The 9,865-nt window shown below is 55.5% G+C and overlaps 1 protein-coding gene across 1 annotated transcript; it reads right to left on the reverse strand.

Moving 5' to 3' along the window:
* Positions 1 to 340: 340 nt before the first annotated feature.
* Positions 341 to 9,039, reverse strand: Mab21l4 (mab-21 like 4). The gene is made up of 5 exons (XM_017797161.2): positions 8,459 to 9,039; positions 4,878 to 5,103; positions 3,299 to 3,452; positions 1,776 to 2,132; positions 341 to 861 (listed from the first exon to the last, which is right to left on the reverse strand). Exons 1-5 carry the CDS (start codon positions 8,970 to 8,972, stop codon positions 769 to 771), a joined length of 1,344 nt encoding a protein of 447 aa, XP_017652650.1. The 5' UTR covers positions 8,973 to 9,039; the 3' UTR covers positions 341 to 768.
* Between the last annotated feature and the right edge of the window lie 826 nt (positions 9,040 to 9,865).

Below are 9,865 nucleotides of genomic sequence, written 5' to 3' on the forward strand. Positions count from 1 at the left end.
TATAGATCTGAAGCCAAAAAGACAATAGAAGACAGAAGATATTCCTAGGCTGGGGTTCACAGAGGCCCCTGGGCTACAGGCAGGTTGCTATGGGCTGATGAGAGGTTATGTATATGGAATACAGGAAAGTGCAAACGGGTCACTTCTGTTGATAGGGAAGAAGGTAGAACCAGTATGTGGGAGAGGGATGTGGAACTGTGGTATTCTCTCTGCTGGCTTCAGTTCCCCTGAATTAAGGAGTAGGGACATCTGGCCAGAGGAGAGATTCTCTACCTGATGGTGGAGAAGGTTTGAAATCATTCATTACACATGAGCCTCTCACAGTCTTAGGTTTCTGTATTTTCACTGAGAGGTACAGAAAGTGGAGGACCCTCTCCATGGGGTATACTGGGCCATCACTTTGTTCAGCACTAGGTACAAAGTATTTCATCCCCAAGGAGTGGTATGCAACACTGGTAGAGACAAGCCCCCCACCCCCCCGCTCCAGTCTCATGCCCATACCAGCTCTGCTCAGTGTCACACAGATGGATCAATGTGTTCCAGGAAGCACATACCTGTCCATCTCAAGTCCTCTATCTGGAACATGGCAGCTGCCTAAGATCCCATCGCCTGGTACCCAGACTCTCACAGCTGTCCCATGAACAGGAGTCCATCGGAACTAAGTCCCCCCACCACTCACTCAAAGAGACCTCCCCACTATACACATTTCTTCTCCAAGAGTTCCAGGAGCCTCTTCAGGGTGACAGAGACTAGGCAGCCCAGTCCAGCTCAGCTGTTCTCGCTGCCCAGGGTCTTGGTCTTCTGGAAGATGTTCTGCATGGCTGTGATGCGGTCCTTATCCTGGATGTTGAATACCTGGAACTGCAAGTGGGCAAGGACAGAAAGTCACAGACAGCTGGGCCACACCTATCCCAAGCATCACAAGGCTTAGATCTCTCTGACCACTCTGTCTCTGGGTGTCTACCTGGGCAATCATCCCTGCAAATGGACCACTCCAGCATCCCTCCTACAACAGCCCTGTCTCACAGATGGCCCTGGCACAGGCATGACCCCTGACCCCTGACCCACACAGATCTGCTGAGAGTCTGGCATAGGCCCATCACCCTGGCCTGAAGATAGAGTGACAATTCTTGAGTGGTGGTGGTTAGACTATCAGTTCTCCGTGAGGTGGGGCTTCACCAAGATAAAATGGAGAAAACCAGCACCACGGTGGCCACCCCAAGTCTCACTACTACTGAAACAGGGAGAGGCAGCTGGATGTCTGAGAGCAAGAAATGTCAGACATGGCTTGGAAGCAGCGGTATTTGTGACTGGGGTAGGGGTGAGTGCTGGCCTTTGTGCCAGGTGGGTGTGAGGACCAACCTTTTCAGGGGAAAGGTGAGCTCTGTAGGAGTGGGAGGGGTAACTGGTAAAGTAGCAGACACCTCTAAACAGCAGGTCATAGAACACAAGGTCCACAAGGGCATGACCACTGGACTCCAAAGTCCAGAAATACACAGGAAACTGACCCCAGGACACCTAGGGAAAGTTACAGTCCTAGAGAGAAGTAGGTTTCTGGGCATTTGCCCTCTGTGTGGCTTAGGGTAATTCTGTGGAACACAGGCAGTCTCGGACACTCTTCCCCAGCTCCCAAAGAAGAGTCCTGCACCTGTGGAGCCTCTTTTGAGGGGGCCCTCAAAACCTGGCCGTAGTTGTCCTTCTGCTCCTGACCTGGGAAGGAGTGACTGGGGTACAGGACTAACGCTCTGTGCACGCCCTCGTGCAGCTGCGCCCACCTTGTCCAGCAGAACATCAAAGTAGGCAGTGGTCCAGTAGGCACGGTCACTGGCAGGCAGCTGCAGGAGTGCCTTGACTCCATTGCCGATGCGTGGTGGACGGCCGGGGCTCAGGTGGGTGACATGGATACGCAAGGACTCCTCGGGTTGACTAGCAAAGCGCTCCACACACTGATAGATGGCGCCAAGGTCCAGGCCACTGTCCTGCAGCAAGTTGCGCTCCGGGTAGAGGAAGTGTGGCAGGTCTCCAGTGGCCAGGCAGCAGAGCAGCACCACCAGCAGGCGATACACAGCACCCTGCAGGTCTGCCCAGTCCTCTGGCGCTGGGAAGAGCACAGAGGCCCACAGCAGCACTGTCTGTGGACAGAGCCAGACTTGTCTAGGGGTGGCTGGGCCACTCCCCCACCACCTGCCTGGCCATGTGCTCCATACCAGCCTTTCCCACTAGCCCCTCTCCACATTTTTCCTACCCTGGCAGCTTCTGAGGCTCTCAGCAACCCTCTGCTCCTCCATCCCCTGTGGGCCTCTCCTAATCTGGACGTCAGAACTCCATCAGCAGTATGTGATGCCCCCTCCATCCCTGAAGCTTTCCTTCATGCTTCTCCACTGACCTTCAACTCATTTTCTGCAGCCCAACCTGAAGGACCCATCCCAGGGCACTGGGTAGCCCCTTCCCTCCTGCCCTGAGGCCCTGACCAGACACTTCCACTGTGGCTCAGCTGCATTTCTGCATCCTCAGGCCCTTTCCTTCCCCAGGACTTCTCAGTTCATTTGGGGACTGGGACCCTCTGTGCATGAGACCCCAAGCAACCACGGGAAACTGGACCTCTACCTCAGGCAGAAGTCTGAGAGGGAAAGGAACGGCCCAAGTTCACACAGGGGACTGACTCTCCACAGAGTCGTTGTTTGATGACAGGCCAGACCACATTCCCAGGGGACCCTGAGACTCTACAGTCCCCCCAGTTTCTCCTCACTGCCCTGTAGGCTGGGGTGGACAGATCCTCCTCTCCTCCCCCTCACATTCTTCTCGTTTATAACAGCACTGGACCGTTATAAAACCCTGACAGGACATGGCTGTTCCAGAGTATCCAGTCCCTGGGTACACAGAAAGGGAGCCTGCACTCCCATGGGTGCTGGGTTAGCTCCAGTTCATAGGAAGACCTGGCCAGGGATGTTCACAAATATAGAGAGGAAACGTGCTGGGGAAAGACCCAGCCCGGTGTCACCCAACCCCCAAGGTCTGATCCAACCATGTACCACGTTGACAGGGCCTCCAGGTCACCTGCCCAGGAATGGCCAAGGCCAGCCTGATGTGCCATAGCACTCAGCAGCCATGTCTATGAGACCTGCCTCAGGAACCATGGCCTCTTCTCAGGGGGATCCTGGAATCCTTCCAACACCTGTGACTGACTATTGTAGGAGCTGATGTAAGGGACACACCTGGCAGCCCCTGCCCTCTGCTGCCTGGTCATAGATGTGGGCACCAAAAGCAAGTAAGGCAGGTGGTGAGCTACCATGCATACCTTCAGGTGGTCGAAGGTCAGGCCGGGACTCTGGCTACCGCCACGCCAGCTCTCTAGGTTCACCCGGTCGAGGATGGAGAGGCTGTCCAGGCGGTGGCCAGGGAGGGAGCCTAGTACACCAAGCAGGCGGCTGAGCAAGTAGCCAGTGGAAGTCCTGGAAGCCAGACCCACTCATCAGATCTGGGGTTCTCGGTGCCCAGCACCCCATATATCCCCAGAACGAAAAGTCTGGCTGCTGTAGCTCCCCAGTACTGGAACCTCCTGTGCCCCTATGAAGGTCACATCCTAATTGTGACCATTCTATGCCCCGCCACGCACACACACTTGCCGTCTCTCGGGAGTTCACTTGGTATCTAGCTTGAACATCTAGGTTTCAGAGTCCCCATCCAGAACTGGGGGGATGCAAGGATGCCTGTGCCAGCCCATCCTTTATGTAGACGGGGGCTTGGTGGAACCCCAGCCTGGCAGGAGGCATGGGCTCAACCCCAGGGCTCATTTGGGAAACTCAAGCCTGCCCCCACAAACAGCCAGAGAACAGCCAACAGCAGCAGATCTCCCCACAGAGCACTGCACACCTCTAGCTCCTCTCACTGCATGCTTGCTGGACCACCAAAGGATAGGACCCCTGCTCCTTGTGGGTCTCAGTCTTGATGGGTCAGCCACCCCACACTGGTCTTCAGGGGCAGAACACTATTTTCTCTTCTTTACATAAAATGGCTCTGCTTGGCCCAACCTTTCACCTACCTGCCTGACACAGGCACTGCTCTGTGTGAAGTGGTCAGGGGCAGGAGGTGGCAAAGGGCTCTGCTAAAACTTCACAAGGGCACAACAACTTCATAAATGCTGTCTGTCGGAGGAAGAATTCGGCTCCAAAAGGGCACCACCTCAGGGACCTCACAAGTCTCCTGCCACGGCCTTGTATGTGGGTCCCAGTCCATGGTGTCAGACTCAGACTTGGGTAAGACCCAGGCCCTGAGTCCTGGTTTGGTCTCAAGGGGCTCAGCTTCTGCTCCATTCATTCTCACAAACGCTGATGTGGTAGCAGGTGGCCCTTACTGAACTCAGGCATCTGGGACCCAAGGAAGTGAGGGCTAGAAGGGGAGGGGAACATCTGTAGCTAAATATCCTAGGTGGAGGGACCTTCTGGGAGAAGCTCTGCAGGCTGGCAAGGACACCCCAAGAAGGTGCTAGTAAGTCCCAGAGTTAGTTTCACTGATCTGACCATCCTCACTGTGTGGGGACCTTAGACAGCCTGGACATGCTATCTGCTGATGCTTAGCTGGACCAAAGGAAGCAGGCTGGTGGTGAAGGGCTCCCTCCCACACCACCTTCCTCTCTGCCTCTCTCATCACAGTCTGATGCTACTGGCTACCTCCTATGCAGGAGAGGACCTGGCTGTGCCCTCCCTGCAGCCCCCATGAAACACTGAACATCAGAATTCCTCCAGAGACCCCAGTAACCTCAGCAGGACATGCTCATAGAGCAGAGGCAGGCTGGGACCCCTCCTGCCTGAGGCTCAGGGAACATCAGAGTGTGGCCCCCTTCATGAGGGACCCAGAAACCCAGAAGGGGTGTCTACCTCCAGTGCTGGCCACTAGCGGGCACCAAGTCCACCCCATGACTGGCAATTCTTCTCAAGGTGCCCTCAGGGAATCCAGGCTCCAACTGGGATCCTTCCAAGGTGGGCACCTGGTGCTTCTTCCTCACCACGGGCACAACGTTGAAGCGGATCTTCCTCCAGCCACTGGACACCAGCAGGGACAGGCGCAGTTGCCCTTCCTTCAGGTTGGCAGCATTCAGCGAACCTGCAGTGACCAACCGTCAGTCCCGCCGCCCTCTTCTGGATCCGAGCCTACCTTGGTCCAGGGCACACTGTCCTGCAGCTACTGCCCCTCTAAGTACACTCCAGGACAGGGTTAGCCCTGCCAGTCCAGGAGTTACGGCTGAGCCCTGACACAACCCTGCCCATGGAATACCTGCCAGTCGAGCTATGTCACAACATCTTTCCCATCAATGGCTTCTTTCACAAACCTCCTCTTTGCTAGGCCCCTCCCTGTCTTATGAGCTGAACCTGCTGCCACACCTGGGTCTGTGAGCTCTATCCACTGCCTGTGACCAGGTCACACCTCTGCCCGTGTTCAGCCCTATTCAGTGCCCAGGCTGGAGCCAGAAGAGCCCTGGTCCTTAGCAGCACCAGAAGGTATGGATGGCACTGCCACAGTCCCAGAACTCTTAAAGCTGAGGCTCAGCAAAACAGGGTTCCTGGACTTCTCTTGAGCCCACCTGGCCTTCTGTTCAGAACCAGGCAGCTCGGAACCTGCAGCCCTTTGCTGGAAAGCCATGAAAAAGATGCCTGATTGCTCTACCTGTAATTTTCTCAGTCTTTAGGAAAAGCTAAGGGGTGCTCTCAGGCATAGCACCTCAGTCCAGGGACCGTGTACCCTCAGACACTGATAAATCTAAAGGACAGCTTCTGGCTACAGTGCCACCTGTAGTATCTGGAGACTCATATCCTTCCTGCAGGCAGCCGTGGCCAGAGAAGACAGATGGACATGACAGCTCAGCTATGATCCAGTTGCTAGGATCCAGAAGGCCAGGATAAGCCTGGCCACTCTGCATAATAAGGCCTACATCTACTCATACTGCAGAATCTGGCCACCTCTATCACCCTGTGGCTGACACATTCTGACCAAGAGACTTCTTGATCCTCTCCTCATTGAGACCCCACCCAGGACTCGTGGCCCCGTCATGGAGCCCCACAGGCCACACAGGAGGGAACAGTTCAGGAGTAGCAGGTTAGGGATTGGTGTGCCCAGGAGCCTCTGGCCTTCTGCCTCAGTCCAAAACAGATCAGTGTCAGAAATAGTGAGGGAGATCACAGAAACACCCACACCATCGTACAGGCTCAGTTCCCACCCCAGCACTGTTCATTGAGGGGTCTAGACAGGAGGCCCAGGTGGCTCATCCGACTGTGAGTTAGGTGTACCCCAAATAGAATTCCCAACACAAGCCTTGGAGCAGGGTCTCCATGGCGAGAGAGCTTAGGGACAGCCTATGGGAAGGAGCCTGGCTTCCTTGTGTGACCCTTCAACACTCACCATCTTCAGGATAGCTCTTAGGCAACCTCCTAAGATTCTTCAGTTCACATGGGCCTCTGTTTGCACATCAGCGAAGGGGGACAGGAGGGACCCCAGGCCCCACTCAGCTCAGCACTTAAGTGTCTCCTTGTAGTCTGTTGGTCACACATTTTATCTGTGAAATGGCAGCTTGGAAGACAGCCAGCCACACCTGTGTTCACTGGGCCACCTTCTAAGGCAGCCCTGGCTGGTCTCACCAGTTCCAGGGAGAGGGCAGCTGAACCCTGTCACTGGCAATGGCTTCTCTTTTAAGGCAGCTGCTGGAAGCAACTCCCTGGAATTTCCATAGGCCCAGTTCAACCATGACAGCAGGCGTGGTCCTGGACTCTGGGGTCTCCTTTCTCAACCAGGAGGCAACCTGAGCATGCAAGATGGAACCTGAGCAAGCTTAGATGATCCCTGATGGCCCCAGAACCTAGGGGCAACCTAGTTACCCCAAAAGGTAGCTCTATGCCTCAGTGAAGTAGTGGACCTTCAGGAGACAGGGCCAGGTGGAAATGGCCATGTTTGGTTAAGTGAGAGGGCAGAAATGGTCCTGCTAAGTCACATGCTGAATTAGAGGGTTCAGGAGAGTACCAGATAAAATGTCTCAGGGGCTACAGGACACCAGACACCTAATGATAGGCTCCAGCCACCTGAGAGGACAGTTTCCTGCCCAGCAGGTCTAGGAGGGGCTGCCCTCCTGGTGTTGAAGCCCAAGGGTCTTCTGGACCCTGCAGCCCAGCTTGCAGCCCAAGTGCCCTTCTGTGTGGTCTCCTGGGCACCCTTCCCCAGAGCCTTCAGAAGCATGACAAGAGTCCTGCTATTCCAGGTCCCAAGAACCCTAGACATGCAGCCTGACCAGGGCTCCACATACTGGAGATCCCGGCATGTCACTGACCCTCTGGGAGAGGCAATCACCCTTGCTGACCTCACAGTGAGAATACCAGGGAGACGACTTGGGAAGGCAAATCTGTGTGAGGAAGTGGCAGCTATCACCATGTATGTCCCCCTCCTCCCAAGAAAAGCAGGACATTCTTTCCTGGTCTCCAGTGCCTGGCAGGACAACCTGAAGTCCTGGTCCTGGCCCCAAGAGGATGAGCCTCATCACTTAGGGTCCTCAATGTCCTGGCTGCTCACAGATTGCACCCACCCTTCCAGCCACCTTTGCAGAAAGAAACTAGCTATTTCTGACCATGCTGAGAGCCCTGCCTACCTGGCGTTCTGACATTACCGATCACATCAGCAAAATGCCAGACAAGAGACTGAGGTTGGGTTCCTGGCACACAGGTCCCCAGGCTCAGCGGCAGCTTACGTTCAACGCACAAATTAGCAACTCAGTCACAAATTGGAGTAGACATATGCAGAGGTGTCCATATGTAGGAAAGCATGCATTTGCAGTGTACACTCACATGCGCACAGATGCACACTCTATTCACTTTTGTGTGCATACATATGTATGCACACTCACATGTGCCTCCATTCTTCCACATATACATTCACACACACACACACACACACACACACACACACACACACCCTGACACATTATGACTAAGGCCAAAATGGGGACAGCTGTGAACATCATCACAACGGCTGTGACAGGTGATAGACCAGTTGCCCAGAACTCTGCCAAGGCCTCTATCGAGCAAGTCAACCAGCAAAACAGGCTGGTCTAAACAATCGGTCATTACAAAGTGACACTCGTAAAAATGCCATTCCCCAAATCATCAGGCAGAAACGTGAGCTTCATAATCTGCTTTCTCAGAGATGCTTGGGGGACAAGGAACCAGGTCTCCTGACTCACAGGCCCTCAACATACATTGACAAGACACACTGCACTTGTATGCACCGGGAATGCACACATAGAGACATGTATGCAGCCCCCACAGCCAGTCACTACCTTGGACATTCTGAAACAGTGCACGCACATACACACACACACACACACACACACACACAGGCACGCACGCACGCACACATGCACGCACGCAAACACGCACATGCACACTGCACACGTTTGCAGAGTGGCCCCCGCCACTACCTGGGGGGATGACGCTGTGGTGTTTACAGTGCACAATGGCGGCCACCAGAAGGTCTTTGAGGACACGCAGGACTTTGCTGGGAACAATGTGGCCACAACACTTGTCACTGCCCTCTGAGGAGGCGCTGAAGACATCATCGGTCATCCATGACTCCAGGACAGCTGCTTCCTTAGGGACACCAAGGCGACAGATTTCAAAGCCATCCCCTGGCTCGGTGGCCTCAGGCTCCTCAATCAGAAGAGCTTCGGCGTCCACTCGCAGGGGCACCTCCACGTCCAGTGGGTCCTCTGAGGAGCGCAGTGCAAACTGGAAGGCCTCCAGGTCTCGGGAGTAGTCCACGAGGAAGCGGGGGTCCAGTGTGTGCACATGTTCCAACACCGTGAGCAGCACGTTCTCTGCTCTCTGGTAGTCCTGGACACGGGGTGCCTCCCGTGACTGGATGGCCAGTAGATAGTGATGCCACAGGGGCACCTGATGGGCCACGGCCGAGGCCAGGGCACAGGTGGCAAACATCGCCTGAGCAGCTGCAGTAGGCCCAGGGCTGGTGTGGTCTGGCTGGGAGGAAGAGGTACCTGCCCAGGTGAGGAACAGGTCTACAGGTGGGGCTCAGTTCTTCATGGGCAGAGTTCCAGAATGACAGGCTCTGTGCAGCAGGTTAAATAGCTGAGCCAAGGCCAAGGGCTTTGAAGTGGAGTGAGTCAGTACCTAACAATTAGGAATGTCACAGGAGGCTGTCCACAGAGGCAGAGGCCCAGCCTGCTCACCATACTCTTCCTCCCCCTCCATCCCGAATCAGACTCAAGACACAATGGCCTAACCTGGAAAGGAGGCTGTGTGCTGATGCTTCATATCCCACCCCAGCCCAAAACTGGGCACAGTGTCTCTGTGAAACGTCTTCCCTGCCCAAGCTCCCCACCAGACTGGGGGCACACAGGTGTCCCCAGGGCTCAGAAAGGGCAATTACAGCCAGATGCTTTGTGGGTCCTGGCCTCTCTGAGGCAGCCTGGAGAGCAACAAGCCTCGGGCCAGACACCTGTATGTATCAGCCCCACCCTCCCACCCCCCACTTGCCGTCTACACAGTTGGTCAGCTCTGGCCACTCAGGCTGCCCACCCCGCCCCTCCAGCCTCCCTCTCAGAGGAGCCAGCACCCACCTCACCAGGATCTGTCCCTGTTGTGTTCTAGGGGAAGCAGTCTCTGGCTCCGCCTCATGGCTGGAAAGTCTCACCCTATAGGCCCCTCAACACCTGCCAGTGCCCTGCCCACCCGCCTCCTCCCTGCTCAGTGCTGTGCAAGCCCAGACTGGCAGGAAGGAGCCACCCCTAGCGACCCTTGGCCCCCAGTGGAAGCCATGCACAGAGGCAGCTCAGCTTCTGGTCTGCAAACAGCTACAGGGTGATGGCTCC

The sequence above is a fragment of the Nannospalax galili genome, unplaced genomic scaffold (assembly GCF_000622305.1).
Source record: "Nannospalax galili isolate Female #2095 unplaced genomic scaffold, S.galili_v1.0 scaffold453, whole genome shotgun sequence".
In the NCBI taxonomy this organism is placed as follows: domain Eukaryota; kingdom Metazoa; phylum Chordata; class Mammalia; order Rodentia; family Spalacidae; genus Nannospalax; species Nannospalax galili.